General features: G+C 50.9%; 1 protein-coding gene across 31 annotated transcripts in view; it reads right to left on the bottom strand.

The window, feature by feature from the left end:
* Positions 1-27,271, bottom strand: part of NPHP4 (nephrocystin 4) — a 135,908-nt gene that overhangs the window by 14,141 nt on the left and 94,496 nt on the right. For 27 of the 31 annotated variants that reach the window (XR_010118963.1, XR_010118965.1, XR_010118964.1 and 24 more), the window contains 6 exons: positions 26,953-27,104; positions 26,613-26,804; positions 25,938-26,125; positions 13,052-13,212; positions 9,478-9,658; positions 2,564-2,689 (listed from right to left, as the gene is read on the bottom strand). Coding sequence is in view for 28 of the 31 variants with exons in the window: in XM_063631903.1 (XP_063487973.1) it covers positions 2,564-2,689; positions 9,478-9,658; positions 13,052-13,212; positions 25,938-26,125; positions 26,613-26,804; positions 26,953-27,104 (1,000 nt within the window). In the remaining 3 variants the exon portion in view is untranslated. The remainder of the gene's footprint in view (positions 1-2,563; positions 2,690-9,477; positions 9,659-13,051; positions 13,213-25,937; positions 26,126-26,612; positions 26,805-26,952; positions 27,105-27,271) is intronic. The other 4 variants (XM_063631913.1, XM_063631912.1, XM_063631909.1 and 1 more) reach the window with 1 other exon arrangement.

Raw genomic sequence — 27,271 nt, 5'->3', positions numbered from 1 at the left:
CCAATCTGCAGAGTTCTGAGATCCAGATAAAGATGATAATTTTATACCCTGGTTTCCACAGCATCCCCTCCTTTCCTCAGCCTCCAAATTAAAAGCAATTCTGACTCTGGCCCTTAGATCCAACGCTGTCAACACACCACCAGCGGGTTTTCTAGGGGAAGAAGGCCATGTTCTAGAAGCCCACGCTCTCGGGATCTTAAAGGGCCCACTAATGCCTTCACCCAGGGCTGCCGGCCTCAGCCCCTCGGATCAGGAATGGGGGTAAGGGGTTGCCCTCTTGGCAGGAGGCCTTCAGTGAGTGGGGGGCGGGGGATGAAGCTCAGAGCACACCCAGCCCCCAAGCTCCTGCTCTCAACTCCGCCCTGGCTGCCCCTGTACTGCTTGGCCCCCAGGACAGCCCGCCTCCTTTGGAGTGGCCCTACTCAAACCAGGGACACACAATGACTCGTTTAGCAAACAAACAGAAGCTGAACAGGGTCAAGCACTGGCAGGCAAAGGCTCAGCCACTACTGGATGGCCTTCCAACACAGAGCAGGGGCTTAGGGTGTCGGGTGGGGCTGTGCTGCATGACCAGGCCACGCCACAGGCTGACACATGAGGCTCCCAGACAATCGCTCAGCCTGGCACAGGCAGGGCAGCTGAGGGGCACCCCAGCTTAGGGCCTGGGTCCTTCCTCACTCTCTGGCACCAGCAGAAACTTCCCACAAGAAACCAACGCCAGCCCGAGCTCTCTCAGCCTGGTTGCACTTGTATAGGGCGTGGGCATCCCCTGCAGAAGCCTCCACACGGTGGGCAGCAAGTGACCCCCGACTCCTTCTCACAAGGAAACAGGTGCCACTGTCAGGTCCCTCACCACCATCTAATTTTAAAGGCAGCGAACTGCTTTGCAGATGCCCCGAGTGGCTCTTACAAGTCTCAGGCACAGGCTTGGTCTGAGCTACCTGCAGCCACAGCCGTGAGTGGAGGGGCCTGGGGCCTGGGCGGGGGGGGGGTGTTTATCATGAGCTCAAGTTTTCAGATTGCATCACCCCAACAAATACCTCTCGTGGTCCCAATGAAACCAGAAACGAAGTTACAGAGTGACCGTGAGACTGCACTTGGGGTGAGGCACGAAGCACCGAGAACCTTCTTAAAATTTCGTGCAACTTGCTAATTGCAGAGCCTTGCCCCATGGGTGAGACATGTGCTTTTAAGGGACACCTCCTGTCCTGGTCCTGAGCAAAACAGGGTCTGGAGGATCACTGACCTCAGGACCTCTGATTGTCTCAGCAAGGCATTCTGGGTTCCTGCTCCCTGACAGCTGAGCTCCTGACCTGCTGCGCCTGGAGGCAGGGTTTTATCAATAACCTCAGCCTGGCTCCTGGAGCTCAGGGACTTCTCTCTATGGAGCTGGCTCTCCATCGTACTCTAGGTGGTCTGTGGGACCAGCTGAGGATGAAGGGCACTGACCCCAGGGCAGGGAATCCAGATTCTAAGCCAAGTTCACCCCTTAGCCACGGCACTGGCCAAGTCACCTGACCTCTCTTCGTCTCAGTTTCTTCAAAATTACAATGAGGAAGCTGGCCCAGAACAGACTCTACCCTGCCTGGATCATGAATCCCTCTGAGCCCCTCATGTCCACTCCCAGAGAGAACGTACAAGTTTACCCAGAGTTTCAGGGGCCTTTTGGGATCCTGGAAGCCTTGCAGGACAGAACCCAAGGGCCCCTCCCACCTCTAACAAGCTACAGCTCCAAGGCCCAGCAACACACGAAAGCCCATGGCAGCTTTGAATTCACACAGATGATCTGCAACCTCTGCGGAAAATGCTCCTTAAAGAGCACTTCCCATTTGTAATTCAAATGACAAGTACTTTATAGTCAGGTCTGCAAGGCCTTAAATTTTAAGGGGATAGAAAAACTTCAGAGCCTCTCTGCTGTGAAACACATTTTCACCAAACCCGGGTCTTTCCCTCTCAAAACCAGGTCTTTCTTTCCCAAGCTCCATAACTGGCTTCTCTCTTCTGCTCACAACATTGGGGACCTCAGCTTGTTTTGAAAATCAGTCTATGTTCATCCTGACCTCTCCATTTCTCCTTCCCTTGTAGATGAGCAGCCAACCAGACACGAATGCCACTGGCAGGGTTCCCACTTCTCCAAACAGCACAGTCGCCTGCAGAGCCCAGCCTAGAGCACCAGAGTGTGATCAATGTGGTCGCTCAGTGGGGCCTGTGGGTCCACAGGGGCATCCAGCCAGGGCACCGAGCTGCATATGGACAGCACAGTCCTGACCTAGATGCAGATGGACATTAACAGCACCACGAATGGTGCACACACACACACACACACACACGCACATGTGCACACACGCAGCCTTCCACCTCTCACATGCCATTCATGACCCACCCGCACATGGATAGCACAGTCCCGTCCTAGACACAGGGGGGCACTGACAGCACCACGAATGGTGCACACGCACACACACGCATACACACACACACATGCACACACACATACATGCAGTCTTCCACCTCTCACCCACCACTCACGACCCACCCACACATGGGCCCAACAGTGTCAACTCACGCCTTGAGCTTCCACTCGTGAGGAGGCTGCCTCCAGAGAAGCGGCTGGCTCCATCGTTTGAGATGACCCGAGATCTGGACGGTGGCAATGTGCTACAATCTCTCACCTTCTGTTCACACGGGTGACCTAAATGAACAACATCCCAACATAAGACACTAGCCCCAAATGAGAATCTGATGAAACAGATCAACCCACTACATAAGCGGTTGTGGCTTTCAAATGGCCCATCTACACCCTGACACACTAAGGCCCCACTGCCTCTGTTTTGAATGTTTTGCAATTGAGAGACAGGTGGGAGCTTGTTCTGCTGTGAACTTTCAGCTAGGTCTTCATTCTCCTGACTTGTCAGCGGCAGCCTCCATTTCCTGGTGATGAATGAAAGCGTGTGGCACTCACAGTTCGCTGTACATGGATTCTCACTTCTGGATCTCTGGGTCGCAAGGTGGGCTGCCTGACAAACTCCAACCTCGGCCTCTTGATGGCCGCATTGATCAAGGAGAGGCCTGTGTGCATTTACATGTGCAAATATCTGACTCCACACACACCCAGGGTGAAAGAGCCCCCACAAACTGGAGCCTTCACCAGAGTTGTGTTCATAACAGAAGCCTTTGGCGAGCAAGTAGTGCGGCCTCGGGACAAGCGTGTCTCAAGGCCGGCGGGTGTGGAGCCCTGCAAACTTGCAACTTGCAAACCTGAGTATCCTGGGGGAAGCCGTGCTTGCCCACGGCACACTCTCCTTCGAGGATGGGACCCACAACCTCGGTGTGGCCTTTACCTCCCCAAGGGGTGAGGCAGAGCACCGCCAACGAAGCTCTGTCCCAAAATGAACCACCCAGGGTGCGCACAAAATGCTTGTGCCATCAATTTCCTTAATTCCGACGAGGCAGTGTCGAGTGCCTTCGAGCCCGGGATGTCCTCACCATTTTCCTGGGAGCTGTTAAAAGCGGGAACCCCTTCCCCTGGGCTTCCTGCCTCTCTGCATCCCTTCGCTCCAGCCTACCCTCAGCCCCAAGGGAGGGAAGGGTTTCCACACTGGCCAGGTCCCTCCTCAGCTGCGGCAGATCCACCTGCTGCGCCAGGTTCCTTCCCCTCTTGCCCGTCAGGAGCTGCTGTTTTCAAGGACAAGCCCAGTGCTGGGAGCACGCCCACGCGCACGCACCTGCGGAGGTGAGCCAGGAATCCTCCGTCCAACCCAGGTTCTCCTGGTGACAAAACCGGAGCTGGCTGACGGAGGTGTCTCTCTAGAATGGTTCTGAGCTGAGGCTGGAAAGGGAGTGCCCGTCCTCCCAAGGGAGCCAGGCAGATCTCCGAGCTGCTCTACCTGAGTCCAGCCCCTCTACACCCCAGGGAACAGTGCCTGGATTTTGGAAAGGACCTGAAAGCCAGATACTGAATCGCAGCTGGTGACACCAAAGACATTGGCAGGACAGCACACCAGCCCCCAAAAAGGGCTGTTGAGGGCAAAGGCTCCAATGTACTGGTAGAGAGAGGCTAGATTTAGAAATCACAAACTGCCTGGAATCAATCTCTAGAAAACTTCTAGAAGAGCTTCACTTCACAGATGGATGGAAAGCTGACGACACAGCAGTGAACAGTCCCTGCTGCCCTCAAAGAACTCACATTCTCCTAATTCTTAAGTTCCTTTGGTCATCTTGAGTGCCCTCTCTGGATCTCAGTCCAAGCCGGGCTGTCCTTCCTGCCACCTCCTGCAGGCTGGAGCTGTTCTTGGTCATCTGTCCCTGCTTCAGTCTTTGTAAGTTCTTTCAAAACTGAAGCTCCAAAAGCAACTGTGGCAAAGGCACTGGCGCATTGGCCGCCTCCTCCCGTCTGCGCACGAGCACAAATGCAGCATTTCCCGGCTCAGTGCCGTCCCTGGAGGCAGCTTGAAAGCTCACTGGGCAGCTGTGGGGGTCAAGCCGCCTGCTCACCTGTGCTGAGAATTTGGCCCTCAAGGCCAGGTTCTGACAGCCACGCTCACAGCCGTCACCACGAAGGATGGGAAGGCTGGCTGCCTCCTCCCACGCCCCAGTTGGCAACCAGAAAGGCCAGTGGCGCACTTACCCAGCCATCTCTCAGTGACGCACTTACCCAGCCATCTCTCAGTGGCGCACTTACCCAGCCATCTCTCAGTGGCGCACTTACCCAGCCATCTCTCAGTGGCGCACTTACCCAGCCATCTCTCAGTGGCGCACTTACCCAGCCATCTCTCAGTGGCGCACTTACCCAGCCATCTCTCAGTGGCGCACTTACCCAGCCATCTCTCAGTGGCGCACTTACCCAGCCATCTCTCAGTGGCGCACTTACCCAGCCATCTCTCAGTGGCGCACTTACCCAGCCATCTCTCAGTGGCGCACTTACCCAGCCATCTCTCAGTGGCGCACTTACCCAGCCATCTCTCAGTGGCGCACTTACCCAGCCATCTCTCAGTGATGCACTTACCCAGCCATCTCTTAGTGACACACTTACCCAGACATCTCTTTCCAGGGGAATTAATTTCGTTCTTGCCAATGTCCCAGTAGCTGACACCCCCGCCTGCTGTTCTTTCTCCTTGACCTCGACGTCAGCACCGTGCTGTACAGCAGGACAGCCGTGCTGACTTCCCCCTCGGCCCAGGTCCCTGCTACATCCCCACAAAGACGCAGCCTCCGCGTCGCCCGCACACCCTACACTGTGCTTCCGCCTTTGGGCTACCAACCACCTCCTGGCACCTGCAGCGTCCACTCAGTCCTCACTCTGAGCCGGCTTCCTGAGAACGAGCACCTAGAACAAGGGCTATTTCGGTCTTCTCCCTGTTGCTCTCAGACCCTCCCTCCTGTGCTGGCCTGCCATGGCCACCTCTGCTCCCACATGCTTCGCAGGGGTCTCCAGCTTCCCCTCAAGTTAAAGCCTGCACCCTCCCAGTGGAGGCTGCACAGCCTCTGCCCAAACACCTTCCTCTCGCCTGCCAGGAATCTGTTTTTGGCCCTGACAACACGTGGTCACAGGATCAAGATCCTCGTCCCTAAGAAAGGCACCCAGATCAGCACTCCTTCACGTGAACAGATGTTCATGCCCCATGGGCTGTATCTTCTGAAGCCCAAGGAGAACAGGGCTCCGGGTGAGAAAGGCACTCAGGCTTCTTATCAACGCTTTCATCAATCTCTCCACCATGGCGCCAGGTTCGAGGGCAAACACCACCACAAAGAAGCCACGATCGGGGTCCTCAAAGACTTCCCAGATTCATGTGGGAAAATGGCAGACAAACAAGCAGGCCGGGGCAAGGAAGGGACAGCAGCCTGAACCAGCCCAGCCTGCCTGCACCAGGGCCAGAGCTGCAGGCACCGGCACTGATGTTCACGCACCGGGCCACGCTGCCCTCCACATGACGGGGAGAAAGTGCCACCGATGTTCACGCTCCGGGCCACGCTGCCCTCCACATGACGGGGAGAAAGTGCCACCGATGTTCACGCTCCGGGCCACGCTGCCCTCCACATGACGGGGAGAAAGTGCCACCGATGTTCACGCTCCGGGCCACGCTGCCCTCCACATGACGGGGAGAAAGTGCCACCGATGTTCACGCTCCGGGCCACGCTGCCCTCCACATGACGGGGAGAAAGTGCCACCGATGTTCACGCTCCGGGCCACGCTGCCCTCCACATGACGGGGAGAAAGTGCCACCGATGTTCACGCTCCGGGCCACGCTGCCCTCCACATGACGGGGAGAAAGTGCCACCGATGTTCACGCTCCGGGCCACGCTGCCCTCCACATGACGGGGAGAAAGTGCCACCGATGTTCACGCTCCGGGCCACGCTGCCCTCCACATGACGGGGAGAAAGTGCCACCGATGTTCACGCTCCGGGCCACGCTGCCCTCCACATGACGGGGAGAAAGTGCCACCGATGTTCACGCTCCGGGCCACGCTGCCCTCCACATGACGGGGAGAAAGTGCCACCGATGTTCACGCTCCGGGCCACGCTGACCTCCACATAATGGGGAGAAAGTGCCACTGATGTTCACGCTCCAGGCCACGCTGCCCTCCACATAATGGGGAGAAAGTGCCACCAGCCCCAAAGCTTCAGTTTCCCACTCACAAGCTCAGAGTTGTCCCGGCTTCTTGCTGTGTGTGTTTCTTCCCACAGGAATTCGCGGCAGGGGCAGCAGCTCACGGGCTGGCAGTCCTGGCAAGCTCTCTGTCACATCCCGAGGACCTGCTCCAAGAAGGAGGGGCCTCAGCCTCAGGCACCCAGCACCTCCATTCACTGTGGGCTGCAGTGGGTTCATCCTACACCCGGGGCAGCCCAGAATGCTCCACAGCTTTCTCGACCACCTTCATCTGACAGCGAGTGGTTCCCTGAATCGCAGATGAGAAGGCCTCTGGTCCACCCACATCCGACTGAAGTGGGCACTGGTCTATTTTAAGCCTGTACTATGCACCACCCTGAGAAGTACTAAGAGATCATGGAAAGTGTTGCAAGGCCAAGCTGGGTCCGGATAGCTCCTGGAGCAGGCGACCAGCGTTCTTGGAGCTCAGGCTCGCAGGACACCTAATGATGACAATGGCTGCAGCGGGTGGGACCAGCAGGACACGGAACCCTGCTGGGCTTCAAGATCGTTTCCTCTTACTATATTTATACTTAGAGCACATGGGAAAATAAACCCGGCAAGCTGAATTTACACTTGCATGCTCACTCAAGAAGGGTACAAGCGGCAAAGGCACTGCATTTCATCAGGGCACAACTTGGATGTTAAATTAGTGCAGGCTTTCTTCCCCTTCCATGAAACAGGTTACACCCGCACCAAAACATTTGCTGCAGGGGCAGGAATTCCCTCCAAACATACAGGGCTCCCGATGCAGCCCTGCAGCTGGAGCAAAGCCTGCCACCGCCAACCGTATGACCCCACAGCCTGGCCATGTGTCAGAGCCCATCACCACCCAGTTCTCCTAGGATGTCCCGTGAGAACACAGATGCTTGGCCTGTGGGGCCATCTGTCCTGATGCCTGCCTCTCCGAGGAAGGGCCACAGAACACAAGTAACACCCAAGCTCCCAGCTGAACCCCTGTCCTACTCCACAACCAACATCACTGGGATCAAAGAAAGCAATCTGGTGCTTGCTGTCTTGGACGACAAAAGTTGACCAAAAGATGGTGCAATAGAGGCTGCCAAGGAAGTCAGCAGAGCAGCCACCAAGCATGAGGGCAGTCCTCTCCCTGTCATCAGAGTCCTAGAGCCCTGGGCCCAGCTTGCAGATGCCCGTGTCCCCAGCCATAGCAAAGGTTTCCTTGCGCGGCCTCAGACAGGAACATGCACTGAGAATGCAGCTGGCCCAGAGCAGAATCCAGGACAAGGCCGAGGCTCAGGCTCCGTCCCACTCGGTCACCTACAGGCTTCCATGGCCAGCACCCACACTGCTGGCAGAGAAGCCTACTGTGCCACAGAATAGCCAGTTTTATGAAGAAAGAAAAGCCATAACACCTTTTTTTCCAAAAAAAATGCAGAATTGACGGAGGAGAGCCAGGCTCGTTGCACTGATGCACAGAGTGCTGCGGGTGGCATTTGTCCTCTATGAAAACCTCTCCCTCTCCCGTCGGCGCCGGAGTCTCCCAGGCTGGCTATCTCAGCCTCCCCTTCCTATGAGCTTATCTCTCTCTTGCAGGCAAAGTATGAAAATGACAATTGGAGATAACATATAATGGAGGCAATCTTTCTTCTGAAGATAAGATTTTAAAACCTGGACTCACTGCACATTTGGTGGCTGGAGAATTAAATATAAAAACAACCAACGCAGTCTCGGAGCAGAACGCTTCTGGCAACTCCCTTAGTTGCATGAGCCTTTGAATAATGCCTGCTCCTCACATGTGGCTCATTTATTTCTCCAGAACCTAATTGAGTTTTGCTGTGTCCATATTGTCTATTTTCCAGGCCGCCTTGGATCTACATTCGTAAACAGGCAGGCAGAGCTTCCAAGCCAACTTAACGAGCTGTGCACTCGAGCTCCTCTGCCAGGCCCCCCCAACCTCTGAGCTGCCAGCACCGGGTGGATGTGGCCCATGGGGCTCTGGGGTTTACAGTCAGGCTGGGTTCTGATGAGTGGAAAATTCCCTAATAAAATAGCAGAGAAGTCTGAATCTCACACAGACAGACCCAGCTTCAGAAACATCACACGGCTTAGTTTTGTTGTGCTTTCAATTCTGCCCTGAAAAATCTCAAACGTTCCAGAAGACCCTCGGGAGGTTCAGTGAGCTTGTCACTGGCCCTACAGGGTCCCACATTGGTCCTCTGCCCTGAAATGTGCACAGGCAGGCACCCAGCCTTGTGTCCCTTGACGTCCCATCAGCAGCCCCTGTCCCAGCAGAGGCCTCAGTCGAAGCCCCTGGAATGTCCCAGGCGGGACCCTCCTGAGCCACCCAACCCACCTGTCCCACCCGCCACAGTCCTGGGCGTGGAGTGAAGTCCAGGGCTTTGCTCAGGCCCTCTAACGAGCAATCCCAGGACACCATTTTCTATAAAGTCATGGTGCTGGGCCGAGAAGAAGTGTGCCTCTCCATTCTCCTCCTCCCGGGCTGCAGGGAAGTTAGGAACACTTCCCTTGTCTGTCCTCCATCATGAGGCACAGGGAAGTCTCTGCCCTGGTCACCGTGTTTGAGGACTTGTCCCGGAGATCCTCCAGGGATAGCACCAAACAACAACATGCAGGAGAGCCCGAGATGACTGATGACCTCTAACCCCAATCAGAAATTCAGAATGCAAACAACTGTTCCAGGACAGACTCAGCGGCCAAGGACACAGGCTCCATGGCCAAGCTGGTGAGAATTCTGCCAGTTTCTTCCTGGGCCCGTGAAGCCCATGACGCGGCCCCTGCCCGAGCGAACCCACACTCTACCAGAGGGGTTGGGCGGCCGCTGGAGAAATGGCACAAGGCTGGGGACTCTTACCCACGTTCGCCAAGGTCAGGTGCAGCCGGCCCTTCACCACCGAGTGGACGCCGATGGGCTTGATGCGGCCAAACCCCAGCATGTCTCCACTCACCACCATGTTGTCCTGCTCGTATTCAGTTGCCACGACCTCAAGCTCGTGGGAGGCCTGTACTGCCGGCCGGCCTTGGCGGAGAAGATGCTGCAGAGGAGAAAAGCGCGTTCAGACGCTGGAGCCAGCCCTGGGCTGCTTCCACCAGCCCTGCAGGTGGAGGCTGCTCCCCAACCCACCAGGAAAGCCACTGTGGGCAGGAGGAGGTGTGCACAGGACAAGACCCTGCGCCACGCTGGGGGGTGAGGGGCGGCGAGCCAGGCGCCAACGTCTTAAAGCAGGGGTTCTTATTACTGGGGTCTTTTTCACAAAGTCTTAAGTAAAGTACGACTGGATTTACCCACTGAATAAATACCACTGGGCCCTGGGAAGGCATAAGTGGGTCTGGCAGCTGCCCTGGAGGATCCTCCCCTCCACAGGAAGCAAGAGCGGGAAAGAGGGCAGCCAAGCAACGCAAAGGACTCTCAGCCAAGTGTGTCTGGGACAGCGAGGAATCCAGGACGCAAACCTGAACGGGACTCAGGAGGAAGACAGGCCATGCACAGAGAGGGCAGGGGAAGCAGAGAAGGTCGGGGAGGCAGGCCAGGCCAATGGCACAGGGTACAGGGTACAATGCCTCCCCCGTCTCCCTGGGCCAGGGAGCATGGCTGGGGTAGCGGCCTGAGGGACCGTGGGGGCACGAGGGACCCACCGGGAGCCCTGGGCTAGGCTTTGGCCCAGATCTGCATGCCAGGCTGAAGCTGCTCAGGGCAGGGTGGGAGCAGGAAGCCTCAGACCTGGCAGGGCCTCAGCAGGACTTTCCTGACCACAGGCTCTTCTGCTGATCAGATTCGACGGCTCAGTGCTCTGCCTGAACGCCAATGCTGTGAGGTGTGTTGGGGATGACAACGGCCTCACGGCTGCGCCCCAGGTGTGGCTGGGACACTCTTCCCCGTGTGCCCTCTCTGCTCTGGTGCTTCCTCTCACATAAGCAGCAGTGTGGGAGCAGATGAGGTTCCAGATTTTGTAATTCTCCAATTTCTACAGCAACAAAAGTGCCTGTCTCTGGGAGTGAGACACCAGACCTGACCCTTCCCTTGTGGGTCTGGGGGCTTCCGGTCGCCGCAGACCCTGCTCGCTTTGCCACACTCGTCTACACTGCATACGATCACTGCATAGACATCGATGATTCCGGAACCTCAGTCACCGGGAGACTGAGAAGATATGAGAAGTTTCCTCTGGTGAACGGCCAACAAATACAAGAAACCACGTCAGCTTCTCCAGGAAATACGAATGAAAACAAGGCACCATTTTCCTCCCAAATCATTATCAAAATGGCCAATGGCGACTGGTTTAAAGGCTGATGCACTGTGAAGCCAAGGGCATGGGACACAGTGCCCTCTGTCTTCAGGAAGTACAGACCTGGCTGAGCCTTCGGGCCAAAACCCCATATGGCTCTGCACGCCTGCGGCCCTCACGGTGGCGCCATCAGAATTCTACTTCCGGGAACACGTCATTGGGGAGAAGAGGATGGTAAAGAGCACAAGCTCCGGAGACAGAATTAGGGTAAGACTCTGCCCTGATTATCATCAGCGTGACCCTGGGCCTCTGTTTTCTCCACCAGAAACGAGGATAAAAACAGAACTGCTCTAGGGCTGGGCTGGGGCTCACACTGAAAGCAGCACAGGAGCCCAGGAGCCGTCTGTCCCTGGAGGAAACTCTTCTCATCGCCGTAGCAACGTGTTACGGCCAGCACCCCCAGGAAATCAGCTAGAAGATGGGGGTAAAATTGAACTTCAAGAAGTCCACAGCAGTGATTAGCAGAAGGAAAAGCCACCGTAGCGACCCGCAACAGGAAGAGCTCAAACGAGATGAAAGCTGGCCCCGCCTGCAGAAAGTAAGTCCACCAAAGGCTAACCAGAGTATCCTAACTCTCCCAGGATCTGGAGTCCAGAGGATTCTCTCTGATCATCTCAGTTTTTCATGTTTTCTACCTAAGTTTTAAAGTTACAAGGTTTTATTTTAGAAAAGTGAAGCTTTAAATTTAATTTATTCAAGTCTATGTCAACAAGCATAACGGTACTTGTTTAAAGGGCTCTTCGTGTAGGGGGTGATCAAATGGCTTCCGTCTCCAGGTGGGACGGCAAAAAGGGGGCACAAGGCTCGGCTGGGCATGATGGGGAAGCCACTGCCGCCCCACATGTGCCCAGCGGGGCCCGGCTCTGCCTCCCACACCGCCTGCCTCCTTCGTGCCTCCCCACCATGCAGTGCCTGCTGGGGTTGAGGCCTGTGCTAGAGATGCTGTGGTGTCAACATCCAGTCCTGCCCTGGGGACATCAAAGCCAGCATGGGAGATGGACAATCAAGGGCCATGATGACCCTGTGGGGCCCATGCCATGACCCCAACAAGAACAGAGGCCCCGGGTGAGGCATGAGAAGAGCAGCCAAGCCCTGCGGAGTCCCTGCCACCTGCAGACCCCACCGTGAACGTTCTGTGTACCGCCCACCAACCTGGGGAGCATCCCCCTCCTCTAGAAGTCACAAGGAGAGAGACGGAGCCTGGATCAGTCGGTCAGACACAGGGAGCCAAGAGAAGACCATGCCTCAGAGGAAGAGCAGCTGGAAAAACTGCCACACCCCCACCTCGCCCCACCCCGAGAGCACAGCGCAGCTGAAGGAGCAGAGGAGCCGCGCTTCTCAGGTGTCAGCAGCTGCTGGAGAGGACAAGGCTAAGACGGGAAGCCCCGGGGGTTCAGCCGTGTCAGGAATCCAGGAGGAAAGCAGCTTCGTGGCACTCAAGAAAAGTGGGGAAATCTCAGAGACTCAGGGGCTGCAATAATGATGCCACATCCTCTCCCAGCTCTGCCCCGTGGCCTGAGAGAAGTCTCAGGACACCATGGTAGTGTGTGAAACTGGCCCCAGTCCTTGGCCCAAGAGTTCTCATGGGGTCCCCTTCATACAATGGAGAAGGCTTGGGAAGAATCCCAGGGAGGATGAGTGAAAGAATCCATGGATTTAGGTTTTAGTATACAAGGAGAATAGAAAAGGACAATTAGTAAAAGAGATTCTAATTTTCATTAGAATGAGAAAAGCACAACACGTCACTGACCTTAGGAATAAGGTCACACTGCACACCCCAGTCATTCACGTATCCATTCATTCATCCTCAACCCACCTCGGATGCACTTGCCCTCACCACATTCACCACATGGAAGGAGATGAAGTGACACTGCCTGGTAGGTCAGTTTGCAGGAGAAATAGATAACTGAGTTTGATCTTAAGAGTTTCTTGAGCAAATAACTAGCATTATAGAATTCAGACAGTGAAAAATCTTTTCCTTTCAAGAAACAGAGAATGCAGCACTATTTTTAATAAGTGAACAAAGAAGGCCAACCAAGTCCTAAGCGGGACAGCGCCCGCTCCTTCCAAGCAGACGCTGGAAGCATGACTTGTCCCATGAGGGACACAGCACCCACTGTGCCTGTCCTTCCAGAGAGCCGCTACCTTCATCTGGACAGCAGCAGATCCGATGAGCAGCAGTGAGTCTCCGTCCCAGACGTCGATCTGCAGGGTCTGCACGGCCAGGTAGCGGGCAAAGCAGCGCCGCTCACCTGGCTTCAGGAACCCAGGGCCCACCATGTACCTCAGCTGGAAGCCAGGAGACCCTGTCAAAGAGGCCCCAAAGGAGGCCAAAAGTAACTGGAGTCATTCATCATCTTTACACTTGGAAGAGATTTCAGCTCTGGTCATGATTACTAATTTCTGCTTCTGTCATAACTACAGTTAATAAACACATTAATCAAAAATATCATAAAATATCCAAATTAACAGAACGAAGAGTCATGTTCAGAAGACTACATTTCTTTCGCATAGAAACAACAAACTCCTCCCAAAATAAGATTTATGGTTTCACCAAGTCCTTGTAACAGCCTATGATGGATGGGAACAAATGTCCTTATGAGGCTGGCTGGGGAGTTTATTATTCTGGGCATGTAGAATTTAAGAAAAAATGTAGTCTACATCTGCTGTCAAAACTGGCATGTTCACACACACAGACAGAGCTCAAACCGAGATCAGGCTTAGAAATGATGTGTGGGATACCCAGCAGCCCCTCTCCTGGCCCTAAAGCAGGACAGCACCTGCCCCGTGGGTATCCCGGGCTCCTCCCGCGGGGTCTGCCCTGGTCATCAGGCTAAGAGATGGGAACTGGACTGCGGCCCCTGCCTTCATCTTCTTGAAGTGACATTATCATTAATTCTAAATTGACAAAAATGCCATTGGAACCATCCTTAGTTAAAGTTCGAGGAACAGCAATGGTGGGAAGCATTTCAAAACAACACTATTTCTCTTTCTATCAATAATGGTGACAACATTCCCACAGCCCCCAATGAGCAGAGGAAGAAGCGAATGTTTACTCAGCACCTCCAGTGCCAGGCCCCAAGCCAGGCTGAAATTTGGCCACAGGTCCTCTCCACCCAGGCTCCAGCCACCTCAAGCCCCACAGGATGACCACGGACCACATCCCATCTGCATTTCTCAAGATCAGAGGACAAGGAGTGAGGGCAATGTGTCTGGACAGGGGACCTAGGGGGAGTGAAGAGTGCAGGGCCCAGGGTGGACCCCAAGGGGGTGGAGCAAGGACCCACTGCTCAGGCCCGGCACTGGCCACAGCAGGAGCTCACGGGGACATCTTGGGGCAAAGACCAAGGAGGAGCTGGTGATTAACATCAAGCAAGGGCAGGCATGTCACCAATGTGGCACCTCAGAGGTGACCAGCCACACAGCCCCCACCCCTGCCTGGACTGTGGCATCTAGTGAGAGCTCCCAGCGTGGGCAACGCAGAAGACGGGTGATTTCTGCATTTCCAACTGAGGTACCAAGTTCTTCTCACTGGGGCTTGTCAGACAGTGGGTGAGAGTTGGGAGGCTGGTCAGAGGAGCCTAGACCAAGATGGCCCCGTGCCTAGCATGCTCCCGCCCCCCACTCCAGGAGCTCTCAGCATGCTGTCAGCTCTGGGATCAGTGTCTCCCTGTCTTGAGACCCTGAGCTCCTTAAGGGTGGGGCCCTGCTTGTCCAGTTCTCCCAGCACTACCCCGTGCAGGGCCTCCCACATGGCAGGGGTGCAGTCATTTGTTTGCTGAGTGAATTAATGGTAGCATTGAAAGGCCCTGGCAGTGCTGGGGTATAGTGGTGATAGAACAGGGGCCAGCCCAGCAGGGCACTGGAAGGAGCGCCCCAGGAGACAAGACAGAGGGTTCCATTGGGTTGAGCTGTGTTTGGGACGCACGCACTCTCCCCACTGCAGCCTCAGACCTCTCCCCTCCCTGTCCAGCTGAGACAAGTGGCTCCTCCGTGGCCACCCCTGAGGTCCAAGCTCCCCACAGTCCACCCTGTGTCATTTCCATCCCACTCAGAAGTCCAGGAAGCCGGCCTCCAACTGAACTAAGAAGACTCCCAGGGGCAGTGGCCCTGTCCTCCCCAAGCCCACCTCCTGCACCGCCTTCACAAACACCACGCCCCAGCCTGGATGGAATCCTGTTTCTGGAGTTGAGGAAACAGAAAACACAGTAATGGTAGAAACTAACCACTCTCCATTCAAAGGCAGATCCAGGCAACGATGAATGAGTAACAATCTAGAAGACCAGAGTAGCCAACTCCCACGGTGGCAAGGGTGCGGGGTGCAGGGATCAATCTTAACGCAGCACCCCAGTGACAGGGAAAACAACTTTTCAAGTGTATTTGGAACATTAATAAAAACTAACCATGTATTAGGCCACAAAAAACTGCACTCTATAAAGTAGAAATAATACAAATAATATCCTCTTAACATAATGCAATAAACTAGAAATTAATACGCCAGCCTGAGCAACATGGTGAAACCCTATCTCTACAAAAAACACAAAAACTGCCCAGGCATAGTGGTGCATGCCTGTAGCCCCAGCTACTCATGAGACTGAGGCCCATCACTTGAACCCAGGAGGTGGAGGCTGCAGTGAGCTGAGATCACGCCACTGCACTCCAGCCTGGGCTACAGAGCAAGGCCCAGTCTCAAAAAAAAAAAAAAAAAGTAAAATTTTTTAAGAAACAAATTTGCAACTTACTCATAAATAACTTTCTGTCAAAGGGCAAACACAATCAAAACAGATTTTCTGGAAACAATAATAATAATAAAAATACTACTTATCAGTATCAACAATCATAAGGCAGTAATCACAGGAAAATTCATAGCCTTGAATCCTGGTATATCCATACAAACAAAAGAATTAAGATAAATGAATTAAGCAGCTCAAAAAAAAAAATAGAAAGATAGTAAAGAATACCAAAAATCAAGGAGAAATGAGGGGACAGTAAAGATAAACAAAACTTAATCAATTAGAAAACAAAACAATAGCAAAACCCATATGACATAAACTTTAAAATTCTTCAGAAAGACACACAGTAGAAATGAACAGATGGAAAGGCAGCCTTGTCTTGGACCGTCATCTCCTAGCTCTTGTGGCACTATTCACAATAGCAAAGACTTGGAACCAACCCAAATGTCCATCAATGATAGACTGGATTAAGAAGATGTGGCACATACACACCATGGATTACTATGCAGCCATAAAAAAGGATGAGTTCATGTCCTTTATAGGGACATGGATGAAGCTGGAAACCATCATTCTCAGCAAACTACTGCAAGGACAGAAAACCAAACACCGCATGTTTGGTTCAATTCCCTCACAGGTGGGAATTGAACAAAGAGAACACTTGGACACAGGAAGGGGAACATCACACACCGGGGCCTGTCATGGGGTGGGGGGAGGGGGGAGGGATAGCATTAGGAGATATACCTAATGTTAAATGACAAGTTAATGGGTGCAGCACACCAACATGGCATATGTATACATATGTAACAAACCTGCACGTTGTGCACGTGTACCTTAGAATATAATAAAAAAAATACAAAAATTAGCTGGGCATGGTGGCAGGTGCCTGTAGTCCCAGCTACTCAGGAGGCTGAAGGAGGAGAATCACTTGAACCTGGGAGGTGGAGGCTGCAGTTTGCCAAGATCGCGCCACTGCACTCCAGCTTGGGCAACAGAGTAAGACTTCGTTTCAAACAAAAGCAAAACAAAACAAAACAAAAAAACTGCATTAAGATGGACTTCACATCTATGGGACTGTAAAAATACCAATCATTAATGCCCCATTTTGACGGCAAGCAAGAGGAAACCAGCAGCCCCACGGATTGCCAGTGGAGCCCCAGGCAGCGGCACCCGACAGAGGGTGTGGGGCAGTGTCTGTCAACACCACTGAAGCCTATGATTCCATAATCCCCTTTCCAGAACCAGAAAGAACCAAAGTTACTAATTGCTGAGACAGCGAAATACTAGAAATGACGCAAACGTCTATTAGGAGACCGGCTGAATAAACAGCAGCACAACCACCCCACAGAGCATGATGCGGCTACCGTAGAAACAGGCACAGGCGACGTCTATGCAGCCCACAGAGCATGACGCAGCTACCGTGGAAACGGGCACAGGTGACATCTGCGCAGCCCACAGAGCATGATGCAGCTACCGTAGAAACAGGCACAGGCGACGTCTATGCAGCCCACAGAGCATGACGCAGCTACCACAGAAACAGGCACAGGTGACGTCTGTGCAGCCCACAGAGCATGACGCAGCTACCGTAGAAACGGGCACAGGTGACGTCTGTGTAGCCCACAGAGCATGATTCAGCTACAGTAGAAACGGGCACAGGTGATGTCTGCGCAGCCCACAGAGCATGACGCGGCTACTGTAGAAACAGGCACACGTGACGTCTGTACAGCCAAACTTGGGTTATGATGTTAACTGAAAAAAGCAGGGAGCAGAAGAGTGTATTTGGTACGTTACCACTGAATTAGAAAACAGGGAAAATAAAATGTAAATGTTTGCTTATTTTTGAAAAAAATAATCAATAAAAACACTGGAAGGATCAGCCAGAAACGAAGTCTGGTTACTGTTAGGAGGCCGGGCAGGGGGAGGAGCTCGTGGGGATAAGGGAAGCAGGGAGGCCCGAGCACACACTGGGATACGGTGTTCAACTTTCAACCATGTAAATAGTCCAAAAAAATTAAAAAGGAAAGCAAACATAAAATTGAAAACAAATCAAAACAAATGAATCATATTGAATATCAAACTGAAGATAAGAATTATTTTGAGGGCTTTTGGTCACACTAAACCAATTCTGAACCCTCGGTGGGACAGAGCCCAAAAGGAGCTGCGAAGAATCTGACTTCAGCAGGACGCGCACTGTTGGCATTAAGTCAACAATTAACATTAGCAGTGTCATTGTGAAAATGCATTCTATATGTTGTTAGGCAAGATAAATAAGTAAATACATGATGAGAAACCATGATTTTCTGTCTAAGACACATACAAATAATATAAGGAAATTTATGAGAAAAATTCTAAATCTGACTTAGGAAGATCAACATGAACTCACGTTTTACATTTTCCCAGCTCTTCCTGGTGAAAGGCTTTGAAGCAAGAAGACCCAGAATCAAAGCACCCCATATCCTGATCTCTGAAATGTCATCCCCATTCAGGCAGACCAGGCTCCTCGGAGAAACGGGCCCTGGCTGGCGGCAGGGAGAGCACAAGATGAGCCTGGAACCGGCACTGCTCCAGAAAGCAGGACGCGCTCAAAGGCCAATAGGAGTGGGTAAAAGGCCGGAAGGGCTCCCGGAATAATAATAAGTGCAACCCCGCGCATCGATGAAGATGCAGGAGACCACAGCCACGCTCCAAAGACAAAGCAAAACAGTCGGACATCTAACGCTGGGATCGCCACTACTGGGCTAACTATTCCACTGACTTCTCACCCTGAAAACTGGCAATTAAAGGGAAAGAATTAAACCTTTGTCCTGTCTTTTTGGAGCACGTATATGTAGTTCATCCCTTGTCAGTAAGGAAAGTTCTTTTTTAACAAAGAATGTGAGCTAATAAAGGCAGAGCAGACCAAATGATAGAATTTCAAAGACACCAATAACTGACGCAAGCAAAGCTCGGCCCAGGGTGTTAAAACAAGAGGTCGAAGGTTGCTGGGGACCAGATATTTGCATGAAGCCAAAAAATAGCCCCAAGAATTCTTCAGTCAGTTCAAAGGGAAAAACTCTCTTTCTACAGGAGAAACCTGGGGGTGGACACCTTAACCAAGCAACCGAATCAGCATCGTAACAATGAGATAGTCTGACATTCGCGCCTCCTGAGGTGGTGGGCTGTGAGGCACACAGCACTGACAATGAAGTGTTCATGCTGAGATCCAGAATCAAACCGAGCTTTCAGCCCTCGCTCCCAGCGTTCAGGAACCATGGGAGATAAAGCAACAAGTTCAACAACATGAAGAAGCAACCACGTAAGCCCGGAACATGGGACGTTCTGCAAGACAGCTCACTTGGTCTCTCCTGAAAGCCAGTGTCACTGGAAAAGAATGCAGGCGACTACAAGATTAAAGTGATAATTACAAATACAATACAGGAACCCGGGCTGGATCCCAGATCAAAAAAATATACATGGGGGACAAATGGGGAAATGGTACTAGGAAATTTGTGTTATCTTAAATGTGATACTAGAATTGCACATATATAAAAGGGTACCCTTATTTTTAAGAGATGCATGTTGCTTATTTAGAGGTAGAGTGTTACCATGCATGTCTACAACTTACTTTCAAATAATTCAAGATAAACAGTTAAGCAACGTTCCAAAATACAGCACGGTTTCTGTAGGTGGGGACATATAGGATTAGGGCTCTTACAGAGGGCCCGGGTAAGAGGAGACCCACTAAGGAAGAGACAGCGAGGCTGTGCTAGGTGGCCCGGAGCAGGACTGGAGGCTGGTCTGATGGAGATGCCTCTCGGCTGGGAGAGCCCAGGGAGAGGAAATGGACCGTGTTCTTCGGAAGAACAGATGCTCTTGGCTGATCCAAAATTCAATTACTTCAGCTCTCACACTGAGGAGGGCCCCACGAGACAAAAACACCAAGAGGAACATGTTAGGAAGCAAAAGGCCAGGACAGGAGCAAAGAAAACAAAAAGGGTTGAAGGCACTAAGCCCAGGGCCGAGGAGGGAACCAACACATGCAGGGGGGACCACACCCTTGGCAGAGCCCCCCGAAAGGTGCAGGAAGAAGAGGTGATGAGAAGAAAGGCCACTCACAGCTTCAAACACCCAAAAACGGAGAAAACCACTCTCAGGAGCCCTGGGCTCCTCGGCTCCTCCAGGCTCACGGGCGTGGCTGCGGGAAGCTTCACTTCAGGAAGACCAGCGTGCAGAGCCTTGGCAGGAGCCCCCCAGCAGCTCTGCCTGGAAGACAGCCACGCCTCAGATGCCGCTCTCTGAGTGGATCTTCCTCCCGATCAGGACATGGCAAAGACCTGGGAAGCTAGAACCAAGGCATTCTCCCATCTACCCACATTCACTCAGACACCTGAGTCTCTGGCAATGTCAAATTTTGGATTCTGAGAACATAATTTTCCTTAGGACAATTATTCAGGGCTGGGAATTGGCTTGTCTAAATTTGGTGGGTATGGGGCCAGTGCTTTAAAATCTTACATGTCCTATTAACTCTGGTGACGGGATACGAAAAGAATGCCTATCAATTCAAACACACACATGCATACACACACACACACACACAGACAACACACTAGAAAATGGGCAGGGGACCTGAACACATGCCTCATGAACAACGATAGCCCTGAGGCCAGCAGGCCTGCGAAAGGCACTCAGTATCATCGAGGAAGCTCCGACCACCAGATGCCTCTACATCAGGACGGTTCAAAGAAACAAAGAAAACCAGCGATCACCATGTGACTGGCGAGGACATGGCACTGTGTGGGCTGCCAGTCTCCTGCTGATGGATGTGGAAGCTGGCGCAGCACGAGGGAAACCTGCTTGGCAGATCCACTAAACCTAACAACAGGTGCTGCTCCACAACCCAGCCATTCACTCCCAGGCACACCTCCAACACAACGGCCGTGCGCACCAAAAGCACACTCGCAGCAGCATCACGCAGAAAAGCCAAAAACTAGAACCCATTCCAATGCCTGTTTGAATGGAGAAGCATCACAGAATCACCAGACACTGGGTTTCTCTACAGCCCGGAAAACAGAAACTCTACTGCTATAGACAGAACAGGGACCTCACAGACAAGAGGCCAGCGAAAGAAGTGGTATTCAAAACAGAACATAAAACATGATCCCACCGAAGTCCAAAAAAGGGGCAAAACTGATCTACGGTGGCAGAATTCAGAAGGGTGGTTCCCTCGGGAGAGGTGAAGGACTGCGGTGAGGGAGGCCTCTGCATCCTGTTCCAGAGCCCCTTCCGGGCTGGGAGCTGGTTACGCAGATGTGTTCACTTGGTAAAATTAATACCTTTTATAAAAATTAGCTCAAAATGGATCACAGACCTAAATGTAAACCACGAAACTATACAACTCCTAGGAGATGACACAGAACAAAATCTAGGTGACCTCAGAGATGGCTTTTCAGATACAACCCATGCACAATCCATGAGAGAAATAACGAATGAGCTGGACTTCATTAAAATGAAAAACTTCACTCTGCCAAACATACTGGTAAGAGAAGAAAAAGACAAGCCATAGATAGGGAAAAAACATTTGCAAAATACTTACCTGATAAAGGACTTGCATCCAAAATATAAAAAGACATCTGTTCAGGTATCTGAGCAGAAATCTCATGGAAGAAGATACACAGATGGCAAATAAGCACATGAGAAGATGCTCCACATCACATGTCACTAGAGAACTGCAAATTACAACAAGACACCACTGCACTGCCTGCTAGAGCGGCTAAAATCCAAACCACTGACAACACTAAATGCTGGTGAGGATATGGAGCAACCAGAATCCTCATTCACTGCTGGTGGGAATGCAAAATGCCCAGCCACTTTGGAAGACAGTATGGTGATTCCTAACAAAACTAAACATACTCTTACCACATGATCCAGCAATCACACTCCTTGGTATTTACCTGTGAGTTGAAAAATTATGTACACACAACACCCTGTACACAAATGTTTCTAACAGCTTCATTCAAAATTGCCAAAAACTGTAAACAACCAAGACGTCCTTCAAGAGGTGAATGCAAAAATAGGCTGTGGCACATACGTGCAATGAAGTATCATTCAGCAATCCAATAAATGAGTGAGCAAGACACAAAAAGCCATGGAGGAACCTTAAATGCAGTGCTGGGTGGAAGAAACCAGTTTTGAAGAGCTACATACTATATAATTCCAGCTGTATGACGTTCTGGAAGAGGCAACATGGAAACAGTCAAAAGAACAGTAGTGCCAGGGGAGGAGGGGAGGGCTGAATAGGTGGAGTGCAGGGGAGGTGTAGGGCGATGAAGCTATTCTGTATGATCCATCATGGTGGATCCATGATGTCATGTATTTGTCAAAAATCACAGACTGTATAATGTAGAATGAACTTTAGTGTAAACTATGAGTTAGTTCATAATAATTTTTTAATACTGGTTCATCAATTGTAACAAATGTGTCACACCAGCAGACATGGTGGCTCACACCCATCATCTCAGCACTTTGGGAAGCTGAGGCAGGAGGATCACTTGAGCCAAGGAGTTCAACACCAGCCTGGGCAACATGGCAAAACCCCATCTCTACAAAAACTACAAAAAAATATTAGTTGGGCATGGTGGTGCATGCCTGTGGTCCCAGCTATGTGGGGGCTAAGGTGGGAGGATTGTTTGAGCCCAGGAGGTCAAGGCTGCAGTGAGCTGTGATTGTGCCACTGCACTCCAGCCTGGGTGACAGAGTAAGATCCTGTCTCAAATAAAACCCAAAAAAAAAAACAAAAAAGGACATGTCACAGCAATGCAAAATGTTAATAATAGGAGAAACTGTTGGGGTGGGGGGAGGTCCTGCAGGAACTCTCTGTACCAGCTACTCAATTTTTCTATAAACCTAAAACTGATCTAAAAAAATAAAATTATTAATTTTTAAAAATAATAGAACCATGCACTGGCAATCTGTGTCTTTACCGTACACGTTATAGTTCAACAACAACAACAAATATATTTTAAATGAGGCTTATGAGAGGCTCAGTCCTGAACTGATGCAACTCCCAAGGCCCTAGGGAACCGTGCCTGTCCAGAGAGAACCCTCCCGCAAGCTGCGGCTGCTGAAGGAAGCCCAGACCTGCCCAGGCAGAGACTCAGCTATGTAAGAAATTGAAATCAGTCAGGTGGGGTTTTTTTAGACTTCAGCTTAAGAACTTTGGACTGTGAATTTTAATTCATAATGACAAGAAAAATTTGATTTTGGAGTTTCATTTCTTTCGACTTCAACTTGCAAGGAAATTTAATTTGGGGACTTTAATTCCTCTCTGGGAAATTCATCATGGAAAGGGGTTTATATTCAAGTCAGGAGCATCTCTAAGTGGTTGGCCTTTTTTATTGAATGATCTCAACGTTATCATTTAACTTCATTACCGAGCCTCTGATGAGCTGTGCTGGATAAAATGACTGGATGGAATTTGGAATGGGAAACAGAGTAAGGAATGAGTCTTCAGCAGTGGGTACAGAGGAGCCTTGAGACAAATGCATTAATCTGATCCATTTTACAGCCTTCTGGGGACATCATTTGGACTGTCTACCAAAGGCCTCAGGAGGACTGAAAAAGGAAAGGTGGTTGGCTTAGTTGAAGTGATTCAGGAAGTTTGGAACCGCCCTGGTGGTGACCAGCCCCCTCCCCCAAAGACAAAGGCCACACCCCTGGTTGGCCATAAACGTAATGATGAAGGCCAGTGAGTGGAAATCCTGTGGGAGCACGTCCTTCCCTGGCTTCACACCTCCAAGCAAAGGAGCCTCCTGTGGCCTCTCTCTGCCCAGCCCCCGTGCCTCTCAGCGAGAGCAGCTCAACTGACTAGGGATGGGGAATAGACTAACTGAGCTAACTAACTAACTAGGCTGCTCACTCCTCCTCCCCACTCTCTTCTTTTCAGATCTGCCCACAGGAGAGAATGCAACAGTCCAAGATGTGCTTCCAGGCATGCAGAGAGGCGAGGGCTCACCCCAGGTGCAAAGCCTGCTGCTGTCTGGCCAACCTCCACCTGCATCAAACGCCATCCACATCGGGGGCTGGCGCCAGTGGGCACAGCTGGCTCTCACACCAACCAAGTCCTATACCCTCTTTATCATGAATAAATGCATGATAAAGTGATATTTTCATCTCCGCCATCTGCCTCTCTTGACTGCTGTGCCCATGGACAAGAAACAAGAAGCATGCCCTGTTGCACCTGGTGACCCTGGTGCCCAACTGTTTGGCTGACCCATTCCAATGTTTTGTCTTCTACGCATTTACACTCATCAAATTTTTTTCCTCCTACTTTTACTAGGTTTGTTCTGTCTTTCTCCCCCAAACTTCTTAAGTTGAACAATTAAAACAATATCTTAAAGGGTACCTTTCTTCTTCACCAACATAGGCATTTAAAACTGTAAATTCCCCTGAAATTACAATTTTACTTGCATCTCCTAAGTTTTGATATGCAGTATTATTTTGTCATTCAGTTTTAAATAATTAGGCATTTCTATTTTGAGGTCTTCATTGACTCATGGAATAATTAGAAGCACATTTTAAAATAAAAAACAAAAGCAGTTCAGAGTGGTTGTAGGGGAGGGAGTGACTGACTTCTGATCTTGTGGCATTATGGCCAGAGAAAGTTATAAAATTAGATTTGATAGCGATTATCTCAGTATAGGGTGATGCCTGCTTGGTGAGCTAAAAAATATATATGAATGATGATCAGTTTTTCTAAGTTTCAAAGTATGCTTTAAAATAATGCATATTCTCTAAATGGGATGTACAGGTTTTCTCAGATCACCTTTTTAAACTGTATTTTATAATATCCTTATTAATTTCTGTTTGATCAATCTACTAAGAAGTATGTCTAGATGTCCCATGATCGTGGGGTTTTGCCGATTTCTCCTTATAAGTCCATCAAGTTCTCCTCTCTATCTTGAGGCTACGTATGTTAGAAGTTCGCGGATTCAGAACTGTTTCTTTTCCTAGTGAATTACTTTCTTGGTTATTAACAGCCTCCTCGATCCCTAGCGCTGCATTTGCTTTGTGTCTCTGTTGTCAGGTGCCATTGTTAGGCTACTTCATTTGAGGTCAGTATTTTAACATCACTTTTCCCACCTGCCACTTTCTACCTCGAAAGGTGGCAGTGTTTCAGACCCCAGCTGGGTCCCTTACGAGCTGTGTCACTGACCAAGATGGGGAAACTGACCATCAATAAAAATATCAACATGTCAGGTGTGTTTCTATTCAATGTAGCTTCAATCTATTAGTTTACAGTGATACCCGAAGGAAAAATAAGGCACTGGTCCCCATCCTAGAAGGATGCCAGGGAATCACGTAATTACTTCAGAAATTGGCATATAAAGGGAAGAATCAAGTATTATCCAGCCTTTCCTATATAAACTGCACCTTCAAGGTAAGCAAAAAGTTGATGCCAGGAAGTTTCTGGTTTTGGAAGCATCCCAGCTAACAAACAAGGGAGGTGTTCTAGAAGCAGAACGTCACCACTGCACAAATGACACAGCGGTGGGCATAATGGCTGCTGACACAACATAAAAAGAAGCAAGCAGACACCAAGGGCGCAGCAGAGGTGCAGGAGGTGGCGCAAACATCACCTGCTACAAAGAATTCTTGCCAAAAACAAAAACAAAAACAAGCATCTAATCATGCATCTGGATCTAACTCCCAATTTACAGCTAAAGAGGGGACAGAACAACACCTTTATGTTACCACCAGGATACAAAAACAGAATCCAGACTGTGGGGTGGATGCTCTACAGTACAATGTGGCTTCTTCAATAAATACATAAAAAAGAAACAACAGAGACAGGTACAGTGGCAGCAACTGCAGAGAGAGACTGAAGAGTCACACTGCTCTATGACTAGTATGGACCTTATTTCTGGACAAACTTAAAAAAATGTTATGAGGTTACTAGCAAAATTTTAACATTGGCTAGATATTTGATGATATTAGGAATTATTATTTTAGATGAGATATACCAATTAAGTTTATGTTTTTCAAATGAGAATTCCTAATTTTTTAGATATACATAAGGAAATACTCATCCATGAAATTATATAATGTCTGGGATTTGCTTCAAAATAACCCTGGCTTGGGGGAGGACGCTGGGTTGGGAGGCAGCTGAGAGCTGCTGGGGCTAAGTGTTTGCTGCACTGGTTCACCGTATTATTCTAATGTTGTATATGTTTTAAACTTTTCATAGTACCACTTATTTAATAACACTGACAATTTACACACACAGTACAGAATGTCTCGCCTTTGCCACGCACACGAGTACTCACCAGCATCAAAGGTGCCATCTCTGCTCACAGGCACGAGGATGTGGGTCAGGGCGCCAGAGCTGGGCTGGCCGGCCTCATCCAGCTGGACCAGCTGCAGTCGTGGCGTCGTTGTGGGTGGGAAGCGGTAGAACTGGAAGGTGAAATACACAGTCTTTGGCCATGACGTTCCTCGGCAGTCCTGGGCCACTCTGAATCCAACGACAGCTCTGGGTTAATTGAGTATCCATGGCACAGAACCTGAGGGGTCTGATGTGCATTTGCATAGGGGATGGTCCAGGCACCTTAGTCGCTGGGGAACAGTAAAGAGGCTGCCACGGTCACCAATGGAACCACTTTGCTGTGGTCTCAGCAAGCCGGTCAGACAGCAACATTCTAGAGTGTAAGGACACTCCTGGCTAGAGAAGCTGCCTTTGAAGCTACACTAAGATCTAAGACCTGGACAACACACCGTCCACATTTTAATGAAGGACTACAAAAGATGGGGTAAAGCAGCTTCCACAGCATTTAGCATGCTGTGGGTGGGTCCTAGCCAAGATAAGATAAAAACAGATGGCACTCCCGAATCTACTAAGACCTGAGCATAAACAGTTCTGCCAGGTCAGAACCTCAGCAAAGTTTCTCTTCAACACAGGAAATGTGAAAGCCAGATGAGTAACAGAATATTCAAGGATTTACCTGCTAAAGGCAAGAAACTGTAGCACCATCTCGTTGCTTTGTAGACAATCTGATTCCTCCTTCTGAGGGTTAAACATCACGGGGTCTGTAGGGCTGACGGCCTCGGCTGGCTGTTTATTGGCATCTAGAATCTCGGGAAAGCCGGAGGACTGCAGGAGCACCATGGAGGCTCTCGAGGGCTGCCCTGCAGAGCTGAGACACACAGACTCCTCAGGTAGCCTTCCGGGAAAGGGGGGACCCACTGATGCACCTCCCTGTGGAAACCCTGGTGTTCACAAGGTCCAACAGTCTGATGGCACAGCACGTGCCTGGTTCCATCCCACCCAGATCCACACCTCACCTCCTGGTCTGGGTTCCCGCAACAATAGCGGCATGCAAAGGCGTGAACGGCAGCTCCTGTAACTGTTCAGCAATGGATGTTTCCAGGACCAGGGAGGTCTGGCTCAGGTCAGCTTCCAGGTGGGAGATACCGCCCTCCAACGGGAACTCCTGCTGAACAAAACGAGGGCTTCCAAGTGAGGCCACCAAGGACCCCAACCCATAACAACCAACGGTGATCAGATCTAAGGGGATTCATCGATTAATTGCCTCTGGAGGGTTGCCAGCTCTAGCAAATAAAAATACAGAAGGTTCAATTACACTTGAATTTCAGGTAAACA

Source organism: Symphalangus syndactylus, chromosome 22, assembly GCF_028878055.3.
Source record: "Symphalangus syndactylus isolate Jambi chromosome 22, NHGRI_mSymSyn1-v2.1_pri, whole genome shotgun sequence".
Classification (NCBI taxonomy): Eukaryota; Metazoa; Chordata; class Mammalia; order Primates; family Hylobatidae; genus Symphalangus; species Symphalangus syndactylus.
Note: the sequence above shows the minus strand (reverse complement) of the source record. Positions and strands in the feature narration are given on the sequence as shown.